The following is a 16422-nucleotide window of genomic DNA, read 5'->3' on the forward strand; positions in this document are numbered from 1 at the left end:
CTATAGTAGTGTAACGATGGGGCACAATTAGTTAACATGATTACAGTAAGTGGTGGGTCAGCAATGACCGATGGGGTCAATGGGCCACCAAGGACAGTGAGGTCGTGGTGTGGGCAGGGCAGTCTAGCTACTCCGCTTGACCAAGCACAGAAACCACATGTTGTAGAATAGTCAGGGAACTGCTGATGAACCAGATCTGAATATTTCTCATTCAGAACATAGGGACCTGCTGAGTGATGTTGTGATCAGACATTCAGGGACTCTTACACTGCAGGGGTCAGAGAGTTCATGTCTTATGTGAAGGACCAGTTCCATGTGTGAGGCATTAAAGTAAGTAGTAGGAAGTGTTTTATAATGACATCCAGGCAGTGATGATCCTGTAGTTATATGTCTATGTGACTGGAGTTTGACCTTCTATTTACATCTGGGTCACCGTGCCCTATTTAATTGCTTTAAGTTTGATGACCTTTTGTGTTGTTAGTTATCCTTTTAGTTTAGGTTCAGCTGTGTGTTAGATGGTTTGTATTGATGTGTGACCTAATTATTGATGTGTGACATGATTATTGGTTCCTGTTTGATATCAGCTGTTTTGTTTGGGGAGAACACAGTGCCCAGTGCTGAGTGAGGGGTCAGCCATTGCAATGGGTCTAAGATTAGACCGATGGGAACTGTCCATATGTTTTGTTCATATTGTTTGAGGCCCTAGGAAGGATTATATTTATTTATTCAATCAAGGGTCCTCAGGGGGCATATACATTTAGAGAAAAAAATAATATCATGATTATAACAAATAATGAATGAAATAATAGCCTAGAATGTTCAGGATTATATGTATGAGAATGAAATAAAGGATGGCCCCAGAGCTGTGGGGATTCTCCTGGTTATCAGAACATGAGGCAATTATACACACTCTATTGACGTTCCAGGAGAGTAAATCAACACACAGTCTATTGAGGAGTCTCCGAGAATCCCCACTCTGTATGTGACACATGATATCCATGTCGTTAGTTCTTTGAGAACATTCTCAGGCATGCACAGTCTTCAGATTCACCGAGGGGGAGGGGGGGGGGTTCCTAAGTCCATGCTGTCTGTGTGAATTGAACAGTGACCTGAAACATGCCCTAAAGGATCGGGAATAAAGCCCCCCACTCATTAGACTCCAATCCCCCCTGGGTTGGTCAGTGAGAGTCCTCTGTCCTCCCCAGTAATTGGTCCTCTGTGTTTTCTATTGCAATGAGTTATGAACTCCTTGAACAAATCTAACAAACACCGCAGTGATCAGGTTTCTGGGGAACACAAGACATACACTGTAAGCAGTGCTGGGGAGGAATTCGTGAACTGTGGCGATCAAGTGTTTACAATTCACACAACGCACATGTTCTATTGCCTACCTCTTATCTTGTCCGACCTGCAGACAGTAGTGTACCAACTGGAAATTCTCTCTGGCTTCTATTTCTGTAAAGAACATTCATTGAACATTCATTTCCTTTGAGAAGCATGATTGCTAAGTGAATAAGAGCCGACAGTCGTGTGTTAGTTCTGTGCAGTGTTGTTCAGTCAGTGGAACTCTCCGTAGTCTCCTGTGTAGTTTCTCCGTTATACCGTCTGCTCCGTGTTACGGTCTCCATCTATTGATTGCCATTGATTCTCGGGATCTAAGTTGGTCCACGAGGAAGCTCTGCTATAAATGGGAACAGAGGAGGGGTCCTGGACTAGAGGTTAGTCTATTTATACCCAAACTAAAGGTCAGTCTGTTTATACCTGGACTAAAGGTTAGTCTGTTTATACCCGGACTAGAGGTCAGTTTATTTATACCTGGACTAGAGGTCAGTCTGTTTATACCCGGACTAGAGGTTAGTCTGTTTATACCTGGACTAGAGGTTAGTCTGTTTATACCTGGACTAGAGATTAGTCTGTTTATACCTGGACTAAAGGTTAGTCTGTTTATACCTGGACTAGAGGTTAGTCTGTTTATACCTGGACTAAAGGTAAGTCTGTTTATACACGGACTAGAGGTCAGTCTGTTTATACCTGGACTAGAGGTCAGTTTATTTATACACGGACTAGTGGTCAGTCTATTATACCTGGACTAGAGGTTAGTCTGTTTATACCTGGACTAGAGGTCAGTCTATTATACCTGGACTAGAGGTCAGTCTGTTTATACCTGGACTAGAGGTTAGTTTATTTATACACGCACTAGAGGTTAGTCTGTTTATACCTGGACTAGAGGTTAGTCTGTTTATACCTGGACTAGTGGTCAGTCTATTATACCTGGACTAGAGGTCAGTCTGTTTATACCTGGACTAGAGGTTAGTCTGTTTATACCTGGACTAGAGGTCAGTCTGTTTATACCTGGACTAGAGGTCAGTCTATTATACCTGAACTAGAGGTTAGTCTGTTTATATCTGGACTAGAGGTTAGTCTGTTTATACCTGGACTAGAGGTCAGTCTATTATACCTGGACTAGAGGTCAGTCTGTTATACCTGGACTAGAGGTTAGTCTGTTTATACCTGGACTAGAGGTTAGTCTGTTTATACCTGGACTAGAGGTCAGTCTATTATACCTGGACTAGAGGTCAGTCTGTTTATACCTGGACTAGAGGTCAGTCTATTATACCTGGACTAGAGGTTAGTCTGTTTATACCTGGACTAGAGGTCAGTCTATTATACCTGGACTAGAGGTCAGTCTATTATACCTGGACTAGAGGTCAGTCTATTATACCTGGACTAGAGGTCAGTCTATTATACCTGGACTAGAGGTTAGTCTGTTTATACCTGGACTAGAGGTTAGTCTGTTTATACCTGGACTAGAGGTCAGTCTATTATACCTGGACTAGAGGTCAGTCTGTTTATACCTGGACTAGAGGTCAGTCTATTATACCTGGACTAGAGGTTAGTCTGTTTATATCTGGACTAGAGGTCAGTTTATTTATACACGGACTAGAGGTTAGTCTGTTTATACCTGGACTAGAGGTTAGTCTATTTATACCCAGACTAGAGGTCGGTTTGTTTATACCTGGACTAGGGGTCAGTCTATTATACCTGGACTAGAGGTCAGTCTGTTTATACCTGGACTAGAGGTTGGTCTGTTTATACCTGGACTAGAGGTTGGTCTGTTTATACCTGGACTAGAGGTTAGTCTGTTTATACCTGGACTAGAGGTTAGTCTATTTATACCCAGACTAGAGGTCTGTTTGTTTATACCTGGACTAGAGGTCAGTCTATTATACCTGGACTAGAGGTCGGTCTATTTTTACCTGGACTAGAGGTCGGTTTGTTTATACCTGGACTAGAGGTCAGTCTGTTTATACCTGGACTAGAGGTTAGTCTGTTTATACCTGGACTAGAGGTTGGTCTATTTATACCCGGACTAGAGGTCAGTCTGTTTATACCTGGACTAGAGGTTAGTCTGTTTATACCTAGACTAGAGGTCGGTCTATTTTTACCTGGACTAGAGGTCGGTTTGTTTATACCTGGACTAGAGGTCGGTCTATTTTTACCTGGACTAGAGGTTGGTTTGTTTATACCTGGACTAGAGGTTGGTCTATTTATACCTGGACTAGAGGTCAGTCTATTATACCTGGACTAGAGGTCAGTCTGTTTATACCTGGACTAGGGGTCGGTCTATTATACCTGGACTAGAGGTCAGTTTGTTTATACCTGGACTAGAGGTTGGTCTGTTTATAGTAGGAGGCAGCCACCCTCCTGTGTACATCATTAAACAGGAAGTTATGGGGTGATGTATAACCAGGTGATCTGTCTGAGTATCTCTGTGTATAATATTTGTGGTGTGTCCATGTGTACTGTGTATGTATTGTGTGTGTAAATAGTGTGTGTGTAAGGTGTGAGTTTGTGAGTTCTCAGCTGAGTGCTTTCTGTAAACAAGTTTTCTCCAACAGAAGCGTGTCTTGTTCAGTACATGGCAGAAGATGCTGCTCCCTGCTGCTAGTTAACAGTGTGGCAATGTTAGGTAGCCAGTTTGTAGAGGGAAAGTAATGCTGTCTATGTATTCAGTATGTTGAATTGTACACTCTTACACTCAAATATCGTAATCATACTGCAGTGTACATATTGTACCTGGAGATAGAAGAGGGTAGGTTCTAAATTTGATTAGAATAAGGGTCATATTAGAGTGTACAGGAGAAAAAAGGGGACAGGTTCTAAATCTTATAAAGAAAAAGGGTCCATGATATTGTTCATCTGGGAAACACTTGATGAATCAGCAATAATCAGTCTATTCATCATAAACTTAACAAGTCAGACTGTCTGCACCCCGGGTCTAATGTATGTGCTCGCTGTGCGTGTCACAGTGTCTGTGTAGTTAAAATATCCCCACTACCACTGCTAATGTATAGGTGTTCTGATTACTTCACCTTCATCTGTGTTCCTGTCACCTTAGTCAGGTGTGACATAAGTATATACAGTAGCTGTCCACAGGACGGGGTACTCGTCTGCATTATGTGCTCTTATATTACTTATAGCATTGGGTTTACAGTGGAGCTATGCTGTGTACAGTACACTATAATGATGAGGGTGAAGCAAAATCCGTTCTCAAACTATTTTTACTTAGAATGGTCCTTAGAAAGTTGGTTGGGATGGTAACAGATTTGTACTAGACTGTATATACAAACTGTACTGATGGGATTGTCTCTTTGTTTGGGGATTTTTATCAATTTTAGAACAGAATTTGATAGACTTAGACTACCTCTCTGACATAGGTTCTAGGTGGTCCATCACAGTCCCTGATACTAATATATCATTAGAGAGAGAGAGAGAGAGAGAGAGAGAGAGAGAGAGAGAGAGAGAGAGAGAGAGAGCGAGAGAGAGAGAGAGAGAGAGAAAGAGAGAAGAAAAAGAAGAAATTAAAGGTAGAGTTTTAATGCCAACCTTCTCTGTTAATAAGGACTTTATGCAGAACTTTACAGTAGGCTGCCCATGTGTTTTATGAGATTTCCCAGGTTGGGCTGTCATCAGTAAATATTCTAAATGTATCCACATAAAAGAAACCCTGGTGGGGTGTTGATTTACTGACTGGCATGAAGTTAGCGGTTACAGTGTGGATCCTCACAGATCTTGATGACCTGCAGTAAAGTGCACTGCTCTCTGATAGAAATGAATAAAACGTCAACTGCAATGCATGTTTGATATAGGTGCTCAACGGTGACAATTAGTTTTTATTAGGTCACCTGAGTCACTCAGGTGACCTATTGCAATTGGTCTTCGTCCGTCGTCGTGCGTTGTGCGTCGTGCGTCTGTGCGTCGTGCGTCGTGCGTTAACAATTTTACATTTTTGACTTCTTCTTGAAAACTACCAGGCCAATCGTTACCGTTTTTGGTGTAAAGCATCTGTATGGTAAGAAGAATCTAAATTGTGAAATTCATGGCTCTACCACCCCTATGGTGCCACGGGCGGGGCCAAATATGCAAAAAAAGCCAAATTTTCAAAAATCTTCTTCTTTACTCCCACGCATGTGAGGAAAAAACTAAATGCATGGTTATGTTGTCCATGAAGCCCTCTACCAAAATTGTGAAATTTATGGCCCCTGGGTCCGGGGTTCTGGCTCTAGGGGGGGGCCAATGTGGCCATATAGTAAAAATGTATTTAATCTTAGAAAATCTTCTTCTCTACTACCATATACATTTGTCAAAAACTAAATGCATGATTATGATGTCCATGAAGCCCTCAACCTAAATTGTGAAATTCATGACCCCTGGGTCAGGGGTTCAGGCTCTAGGGTGGGGCCAATATGGCCATATAGTAAAAATGTATTAAATCTTAGAAAATCTTCTTCTCTATTATCATATATATTTGTCAACAACTAAATGCATGATTATGATGTCCATGAAGCCCTCAACCTAAATTGTGAAGTTCATGACCCCTTGGTCAGGGGTTCAGGCTCTAGGGTTGGGCCAATATGGCCATATAGTAAAAATGTATTAAATCTTAGAAAATCTTCTTCTCTACCCCCATATATATTTGTTAAAAACTAAATGCATGATTATGATGTCCATGAAGCCCTCTACCAAAATTGTGAAATTCATGACCCCTGGGTCAGGGGTTCAGGCTCTAGGGTGAGGCCAATATGGCCAAATAGTAAAAATGTATTAAATCTTAGAAAATCTTCTTCTCTACTCCCATATATATTTGTTAAAAATTAAATGCATTGTTATGATGTCCATGAGGTCCTCTACCAAAATTGTGAAATTCATGACCCCTGGGTCAGGGGTTCAGGCTCTAGGGTTGGGCCAATATGGCCATATAGTAAAAAAAATTTAAATCTTAAAAAATCTTCTTCTCTACTCCCACACATGTGAGCAAAAAACTGAATACATGGTTATGATGTCCATGAGGGCCTCTACTAAAATTGTGAAATTCATGACCCCTTTGTTAGGTGTTCAGGCTCTAGGGTTGGGCCAATATGGCCATATAGTAAAAATGTTTTAAATCTTAAAAAATCTTCTCTACTCCTACACATGTGGGCAAAAAAATGAATACATGGTTATGATATCCACAATCTCCTTGACCTAAATTGTGAAATTCATGGCCCCTGAGTCAGGGGTTCAAAACATGAAGGGGGGGGGGGTGGGGGCGCAATATGGCAATATAATGTTAATGCATATAATGTTTAAACATTTTCTTCTCTATTCTCACACATCTGTATAAAAAAACTGACTAATAATTATGTTTACCAGGAAGTCCTCTACTGAAATTTTAATTTTCATGTCCCCTCAAGGATGGGTTTTGACTCTAGGGCAGGGCCAAAATGGATGTATAGATGTTAATGCATATAACGTTAAAAAATTATTTTCTTTACTCCCACACACCTGAAAGGAAAACTGAATTCATGATTTTGTTGACCAGATCTTTTAGTTTTTCACCAAAATAATAGGTTTCACAATTCTTTTTGAAACGTGGTTGTCATTACAAATTTATAATTTTTCTATGAAAAATGAAACCTAATTAATTAGATGCATATATGACACTCCATGACAAGTTTGTGTATGGGATATATGCTACTCAGGTGACCGTTAAGGCCAATTGGCCTCTTGTTTTCAAAGGAACCATGTTTGAATTTTAATTCGGAGTGAGGAAAGTGCAGCGACTATCAAGATTTTATAAATTAATCAGAAGAATTAAAATGAAGAATGTAGAATCAGAATGGAAATTTTTTGTTGAATGATGATCTAAATTGTAAGAAAAGAATGTCATAGTAAGGCTGACCTATTGACCTTTGTCGGGTCCATTCATTTCGTGCATGACTAGCTGTACAGTGTGTTGACATGATGACATGAGGTGAATACCCAGTGATGTGGAACAATGAACACATACATCTCATTCACCTCGTGTTCTCTCTCCCTGCTCACGTGCTACCGGTCAACACATTTATCAGGACTAGCATCTTTTAGAGATTCCTGCATTAGTATTTGAACCATATAGACATCATAGACAGACATATTGTTTGAATTAACATTCAATAAGTTTCCTTGCATGCTGCAAGATTTCAGCAAGGTAAGACTTTCTTCATCCATCTGGGTTCACAATGCATGGGGAGTAATCTCCAGTGTTGACTAAAGACACTGATTGCACCAGGCAATATAGGTCCAGTGTGTATGTGTGGGGGGGGGGATTCCACAAGACTGGGGGATTCCCCAACATCAGTGTGTGCTAGCAGGACAGCGAAAGGTAGATAACGGTGTATATCTATGTAGATATAATGTGTAATGTGTGTGCCACCGTGTTTGGAGAAGGAGGAGGTGGGGGGAGGGGGAGGTAGTCTTTGACATGTGATAGTGGACTGGTAGTGGCGGTAAAGGGGGTTTCCGCAGATCTTTTACAAATCTTTTTATAGACATGATCAGTTGGGTACAAGATGTAATTTATTTGAAATTGAATTAAATATGTTGTATAACCTTCGAATGTACAGAGCATCTGAAACAAATGCTCTGTTCTTTTTACCCGTTCTCCCCCCCCCCCCCCCCCCCCCCCCCCCCCTTTACCACCCCTAAACTCTCCAACCCCCATGATGTCATCTAAATGAATGATTACATCAGGACATAAACTGATGGCTGAGTTTGTCTGTGGGATTAGCCTCCTTACTTAGTTTGTCTGTGGTCAGGGATTAGCCTCCTTACTTAGTTTGTCTGTGGTCAGGGATTAGCCTCCTTACTTAGTTTGTCTGTGGGATTAGCCTCCTTACTTATCTGTGTCTGTTGTTGGGGTTATCTTTGTGACACTTCCTGTGGAGTGACGGAGTCCTTCACTTTATCCCTCTAAACAGGATTGATTCATGGAGCGATGAAGGAAGTGGAGCTATATTGATTCATGGAGCGATGGAGGAAGTGGAGCTATATTGATTCATGAGCAGTGGAGGAAGTGGAGCTGTGTATGGAATCCTGTTGTGGTACAAAGTCTGAGCTCCCTCTACATGTGGTGTTTCTGTGTGTTGTGGTACAAAGTCTGAGCTCCCTCTACATGTGGTGTTTCTGTGTGTTGTGGTACAAAGTCTGAGCTCTCTCTACATGTGGTGTTTCTGTGTGTTGTGGTACAAAGTCTGAGCTCTCTCTACATGTGGTGTTTCTGTGTGCTGTGGTACAAAGTCTGAGCTCCCTCTACATGTGGTGTTTCTGTGTGTTGTGGTACAAAGTCTGAGCTCCCTCTACATGTGGTGTTTCTCTGTGTGTTGTGGTACAAAGTCTGAGCTCTCTCTACATGTGGTGTTTCTGTGTGTTGTGGTACAAAGTCTGAGCTCTCTCTACATGTGGTGTTTCTGTGTGTTGTGGTACAAAGTCTGAGCTCTCTCTACATGTGGTGTTTCTGTGTGTTGTGGTACAAAGTCTGAGCTCCGTCTACATGTGGTGTTTCTGTGTGTTGTGGTACAAAGTCTGAGCTCCCTCTACATGTGGTGTTTCTGTGTGCTGTGGTACAAAGTCTGAGCTCTCTCTACATGTGGTGTTTCTGTGTGTTGTGGTACAAAGTCTGAGCTCTCTCTACATGTGGTGTTTCTGTGTGTTGTGGTACAAAGTCTGAGCTCCCTCTACATGTGGTGTTTCTGTGTGTTGTGGTACAAAGTCTGAGCTCCCTCTACATGTGGTGTTTTCTGTGTGTTGTGGTACAAAGTCTGAGCTCTCTCTACATGTGGTGTTTCTGTGTGTTGTGGTACAAAGTCTGAGCTCTCTCTACATGTGGTGTTTCTGTGTGTTGTGGTACAAAGTCTGAGCTCCCTCTACATGTGGTGTTTCTGTGTGTTGTGGTACAAAGTCTGAGCTCCGTCTACATGTGGTGTTTCTGTGTGTTGTGGTACAAAGTCTGAGCTCCCTCTACATGTGGTGTTTCTGTGTGCTGTGGTACAAAGTCTGAGCTCTCTCTACATGTGGTGTTTCTGTGTGTTGTGGTACAAAGTCTGAGCTCCCTCTACATGTGGTGTTTCTCTGTGTGTTGTGGTACAAAGTCTGAGCTCCCTCTACATGTGGTGTTTCTGTGTGTTGTGGTACAAAGTCTGAGCTCTCTCTACATGTGGTGTTTCTCTGTGTTGTGGTACAAAGTCTGTGCTCTCTCTACATGTGGTGTTTCTGTGTGTTGTGGTACAAAGTCTGAGCTCCGTCTACATGTGGTGTTTCTGTGATTCTGTTAGATTTCTGTGGAGGATGAGATAATTCTGAGAGTTAACAGCTCGAGTCGGATGACACACATTGAAGAGTGATATCGGATGACATCCATCAGTGAATGATGTATCGGATATCTTTTGCTTGGTATCAGATACCACGTCTATTTTTAAAACCTTTGAACTCCATAAGGCTATAATGACCCAGTGTTTCTAGCTGATGTCTTGTGTGGATCATCTTTACCAATAGTTTTTCTCCTACTGCTGAATTCGGCTGATTTCTGTGGGCAGTCACACGGAGCTGCAGATATATTGATTCCTGGGGGAGACATTACAATGGGTTTCTCCTAGTGTTTTCTACTGTCTTTTATCTTGTAACGGGGATGTTTCACAAATCTAATGGCTGTTTTGTCTTCCTCTGTTACGAATTTAATGTCATCTGTCCTGGAACTGTTTGCTGTTGCATTAATACAGAATACATATTGAAGTGTGATTCATCACCCTATAACGGAATTTTCTGTTGGGTGCTATGTTTTGATAAAATTTTGTGATATCATCTCAAACACATGAAATTCAACAACAAAATTTGATATTATTTTATTTCATCCTGAAAACCACTTTTTCATGACCCTTCAGAAGATGTACCGCTTTTTCAGACATGGCAGAAAATAACAAAAAATGATATGAACCCTTTTTTTAGAAACAAAATGCAAATATTTGCACTGGCAAACACCCCCCCCCCCCCCCCCCAATCAAGTTACATGGTGCATTGTATTTATAGTGTACATTATTTATAGTTATTCTCTTTTTTACTTTAACAGAAAATGAATCTGAGGCTGTAACAGAGAGGCTGTCCAGCATGTTCGCAGTACGAATCGTCACAACAGACCACTACCAGGGCCCCCCCATCCCCGGCCTAGATGTCCAGTTTGCCGATTTTAGGGCCTCAGTCGTGAAGAAAGTTCCGGTCATCCGAGTGTTTGGCTCCACTCCACAAGGTATGCTCAATCAGGGCCTCGTTTACCTGACTTTTCTAATTGGTTACAATTTAAAAATGACTCAATTTGTCAAAACCGTATTTATTTTAAGAAAAAAGAATCTATATAATTAAGAAATAAACAGCAAGTTAAAAAGGGATTTGAACTTGGTTGGTCACATGATCAAATCTTGTGAAGCCCGGATTTGATCATGTACCAACCAAGTTCATATCCCGTTGAACTTTTAACACTGCTGTTTATTACTTATATTCACATTTGAAAAAAGCAAATTGATCAGAATTATTAAAATTACTGTGTATATCCAACTGTGTTTTGTATTTAAATGAATGCATTAGCAAGTTAAACTTAAAAAACAGTCTGATCTGATGCTGAATTTTCGGTATTAATGTATATATTGTTTCAATGTTAGGTCTGTCCATAAAAATCTTGTTACTGTTTGCAGGTCAGAAGACATGCATGCATGTGCATGGCGTGTTTCCGTACTTGTATGTGCTGTATGATGGAACCCAGCCCTGGGACAGATACTTACGTCTTTTTGCCAACAGTCTGGATAAAGCCATCAACGTAGCCCAGGGCAATGCCTCCGCGGAGACACAGCACGTGTACAAAATCAACATGGTCTCCGGAATGTAAGATTTCTATAACAAAACTAGTGGGGAAGTTTATGTGATACAGAGAACCCACTTATTTTAATAAAGAACAATTCATTTACTAATTACGTGCTCTGTAGAGGCAACAAGAGGATACATTACTGTAAACATTCATACAATGTCAATACGCTTGTAAAATATATTAACACATACTCAAGAGAGGAAGACTTGCTTCATTGAATGAAAAACAGATATTTCCACAATATACATATGTTGGCATACATATTCATACATGATATTACCAAATTAAAGAGGTTAAATTTCCAACATGCTATTTCTTCACTTTTCGTTTATAAACAGTGAAAATGTCCCTTAATTAAAGTCTGACAATTTGTGTTAGCTTATGTGTGATTTTTCTTTAAACAGACCGATGTATGGGTTTTATGAAAGAGAACAGCAATTTCTGAAAATCTACTTCTACAATCCCAACATCATCCGAAGGTAAGTCTCATCATTCTATAAACCGAACATCATCCGGAGGTAAGTCTTATCATACTACAATCCCAACATCATCCGAAGGTAAGTCTCATTCTATATTCCCACCATCATCCGAAGGTAAGTTTCATTCTTTAATCCCACTATCATTCGGAGGTAAGTCTCATCATACTACAATCTCAACATCATCCAGAGGTAAGACTCATCATTCTATAAACCGAACATCATCCGGAGGTAAGTCTTATCATACTACAATCCCAACATCATCCGAAGGTAAGTCTCATTCTATAATCCCAACATCATCAGGAGGTAAGTCTCATCAGACAACAATTCCAACATTATCCGGAGGTAAGTCTCATTCTACAATCCCAACATCATCCGGAGGTAAGTCTCATTCTATAATCCCAACATCATCCGGAGGTAAGTCTCATCATACAACAATTCCAACATCATCCGGAGGTAAGTCTCATATTTCTACAATCCCAACATCATCTGGACGTAAGTCTCATATTTCTACAATCCCAACATTATTTTGTGGAAGCTGGTTATAGGATTTTTGAGAGTATGCTCCCAACTCAAGCTCATGCCCTCTGCTCCCAAATTTTAATCTTACTCAAAATGAATGCATAAATCAATTTTGTAATTGTATTCATTGCATGAACTATTATGATGAATTATAATGACTGTATATATGGAGCATGAAATGTGAGTTTGAGTTTAACTAATGTGTTGAGGGGGTGTCATTTTCTGATCTTGTTGAGCGGGTTTACATGAAGATTAGGAAGAATGGGTTTGTATCAAAAGTTCAATATAGGTACAAACTGTATGTATTATTATACATAAGATTCACTGGACTGAGAGAAGGCAGAAGTAGGTCAAGGTGTAACATTGATAAAGTGCTGATTATGATACCCCTACAGTAACTATACATTACCTGTAAGTGTCCTAGATCTTCTGAAGAATTACCTGGTTACCATAGCAGCAATCAGATAGAAGATAAGAGCTGTGAAGAAGACTTGTTAATTGTTTAATTGTCAGAATACCGTCAGAAGTTTTAGGGGGTGGGTGGGTGGGGTGCAGTGGGGGAGAGTATACAGACAGTGCTTAAGTTCTCTTGACATTAATCTGCTCACATTATCACTCTTGACATTAATCTGCTCACATTATCACTGAAAAAGTTTTAGAATGTATGCAGATTTAATCAGTACTATCTTCTGTGGTAATCCTCCATTACAAGGAAACTCTGATAACCTGTAAACAGGATTTATAGCAAAAGTCAAAGTTTACCTGCATTTTAGCATTTAGTCTGCTTTCTTCAATAGAGTCATGATGAGCTGAATAGTTTAATGAGGCCACTCATCCTATATGTATAATTTATTCTTAATTTTAACAAGGGAACTAACTCTAATGAAATAATTACTGTAGATTCCTAATTAACGAGGCCGAGTACAGAACGAATACGCACGCTTTCGCACAGCGTTTCATTTGTATTGTGACGTCATCTTTTTGCTTGGTTGACGCCATGGCGTGATAGTTTCAACTGCAGATATTCAGCGAAAATTGTTGAAAATATCTCGTTTGATGCGTAAAAATAATGTTTTATTGTGGAATAAACATAAATGTCTCGAAGTATAAGCTATATTTGGGCTCGGGTCGAAAACGTGAAGAGGGTTCAGCAAGCCTAGCCCTCTGTCACGTTTTCTTAACCCGCCTAAATATAGCTTAATTCATATATTTCAAGACAGTAACCATGTATTTTATATGAATGACCCTTAATATGTGATGTTAAATATTTTTTATTACTTAAATATGTCTGAATGTTTTAATAATACTATATAGATCACCTTTTCCGCCTTTGTCAAATAAAAAATAGCCATTATCTGACGAATCTGGGAAATTGGGCATACAAAAATCAACTTTGATAAGACCCCTGGAACAAACCAGGAGGTAAAAGGTTTTTTAGCTCACCTGAACCGAAGGTTCAAGTGAGCTTTTCTGATCACCCGTTGTCCGTCGTCCGTCCGTCCGTCCGTCTGTCTGTCCGTCCGTCTGTAAACTTTTCACATTTTCAACTTCTTCTCAAAAACCACTGGGCCAAATTTAACCAAATTTGGTACAAAGCATCCTTATGGAAAAGGGATTATAAATTGTTAAAATAAAGGGCACAGCCCTTTTCAAAAGGGAGATAATTGTGAAACAGTGAGTATAGGGTGCATGTCTTTAAAAATCTTCTTCTCAAGAACCACTGCACCAGAAATGCCAATATTTACACAGAAGCTTGTATATATAGTGAAGATTCTAAATTGTAAAAATCGTGACCCTCGGACCAAAACTGGGGCCCCAGGCAGGGTTCAAAGTTTAACATAGAAATACATAGGAAAATGTTTAAAAAATCTTCTTCTCAAGAACCACTGCACCAGAAATGCCAATACATACACAAAAGCTTGTATATATAGTGAAGATTCTAAATTGTAAAAATCGTGACCCTCGGACCAAAACTGGGGCCCCAGGCGGGGTTCAAAGTTTAACATATATAGAAATACATAGGAAAATGTTTAAAAAATCTTCTTCTCAAGAACCACTGCACCAGAAATGCCAATATTTACACAAAAGCTTGTATACATAGTGAAGATTCTAAATTGTAAAAATCGTGACCCTCGGACCAAAACTGGGGCCCCAGGCGGGGTTCAAAGTTTAACATAGAAATACATAGGAAAATGTTTAAAAAATCTTCTTCTCAAGAACCACTGCACCAGAAATGCCAATATTTACACAAAAGCTTGTATACATAGTGAAGATTCTAAATTGTAAAAATCGTGACCCTCGGACCAAAACTGGGGCCCCAGGCGGGGTTCAAATTTTAACATAGAAATACATAGGAAAATGTTTAAAAAATCTTCTTCTCAAGAACCACTGCACCAGAAATGCCAATATTTACACAAAAGCTTGTATACATAGTGAAGATTCTAAATTGTAAAAATCGTGACCCTCGGACCAAAACTGGGGCCCCAGGCGGGGTTCAAAGTTTAACATAGAAATACATAGGAAAATGTTTAAAAAATCTTCTTCTCAAGAACCACTGCACCAGAAATGCCAATATTTACACAAAAGCTTGTATACATAGTGAAGATTCTAAATTGTAAAAATCGTGACCCTCGGACCAAAACTGGGGCCCCAGGCGGGGTTCAAAGTTTAACATAGAAATACATAGGAAAATGTTTAAAAAATCTTCTTCTCAAGAACCACTGCACCAGAAATGCCAATATTTACACAAAAGCTTGTATATATAGTGAAGATTCTAAATTGTAAAAATCGTGACCCTCGGACCAAAACTGGGGCCCCAGGCGGGGTTCAAAGTTTAACATAGAAATACATAGGAAAATGTTTAAAAAATCTTCTTCTCAAGAACCACTGCACCAGAAATGCCAATAATTACACAAAAGCTTGTATATATAGTGAAGATTCTAAATTGTAAAAATCGTGACCCTCGGACCAAAACTGGGGCCCCAGGCGGGGTTCAAAGTTTAACATAGAAATACATAGGAAAATGTTTAAAAAATTTTCTTCTCAAGAACCACTGCACCAGAAATGCCAATATTTACACAAAAGCTTGTATGTATAATGAAGATTCTAAATTGTAAAAATCGAGACCCTCGGACCAAAACTGGGGCCCCAGGCGGGGATCAAAATTTAACATAGAACTACATATGAAAAATGTTTAAAAATTTTCTTCTCAAGAACCACTTCACCAAAAATGCCAATACATACACAAAAGGTTGTATATATAGTGAAGATTGTAAAAATCGTGACCCCTGAACAAAAGTGGGGCCCCAGGAGGGGTTTAGATTTTAACATATATAGGAAAATGTTTTAAAATCTTCTCAAGAACCATCGTGCAACTGTTTGGGATATTACTATGCATACATGTACATCCTTAAATAATGTAGATTCAAAAAATTGTAACTCCCGGACAATTGATGGGCACCAAGAGGGGTTCAAAATTTAAACATTTTAAAAAACAAAGGAAAAGTTTAAAAATTTTCTTCTCAAGAACTACAATGTTTTAGTTAGTGGAATATCTATGCATGCATCCTTCGCTTATGTAGATTCCTAATTCGTAAAATCGTGACCCCCGGACCAATAATGGGGCCCCAAGATGGGGTCAAAGTTTATTATAGAAATATAAAGGTAACAGGTTAAAAAATCTTCTTCTCGAGAACTACAATGCTTCAATTTGTGAGATTACTATCATGCATACAACCTTGGATAATGAAGGTTCGACAGTTTTAAAATAGTGACCCCTGGACTAATACTAGGGACCCAAGATGGGTTTAAAGTTAAATGTAGAAGTACCGGTATATATGGAAAATGTTTAAAAATCTTCTTTTCGAGAACTACAATGCATCAATTTGTCAGATAACTACGTAAGCACCCTCAAATAGTGTAGATTCGAAATTATAAAAGCCGTGACCTCAATCTAATACTGGGGCCCCAAGAGGTGTTCAAAGTTTAGCATAGAAATATAGAGGGAAAATGTTGAAAAATCTTTTTCTAGGGAACTATAATGCTTCAGCTTGTGAGATAACTATGCAAGCATCCTTAAATAATGTAGATTCCAAATAATTAAAACTTTAGCACTGGTCTAATACTGTGGCCCCAAAAGGGGTTCAAAGTTTAACATAGAAAGATATATTGAAAATGTTTTTAAAAAGTTCTTCTCGAGAACTATAATGCTAC

At 39.5% G+C, this 16422-nt stretch overlaps 1 protein-coding gene across 1 annotated transcript in view; it reads left to right on the forward strand.

The window, feature by feature from the left end:
- The window catches only part of LOC128168765 (uncharacterized), a 74925-nt gene that overhangs the window by 1490 nt on the left and 57013 nt on the right, over positions 1-16422 (forward strand). Inside the window, exons 2-4 of the mRNA XM_052834902.1 lie at positions 10424-10600; positions 11043-11229; positions 11617-11691. Of these exons, the coding sequence (XP_052690862.1) occupies positions 10424-10600; positions 11043-11229; positions 11617-11691 (439 nt within the window). The remainder of the gene's footprint in view (positions 1-10423; positions 10601-11042; positions 11230-11616; positions 11692-16422) is intronic.

This window comes from Crassostrea angulata, unplaced genomic scaffold, assembly GCF_025612915.1.
Source record: "Crassostrea angulata isolate pt1a10 unplaced genomic scaffold, ASM2561291v2 HiC_scaffold_47, whole genome shotgun sequence".
NCBI classification, from domain to species: Eukaryota; Metazoa; Mollusca; class Bivalvia; order Ostreida; family Ostreidae; genus Magallana; species Magallana angulata.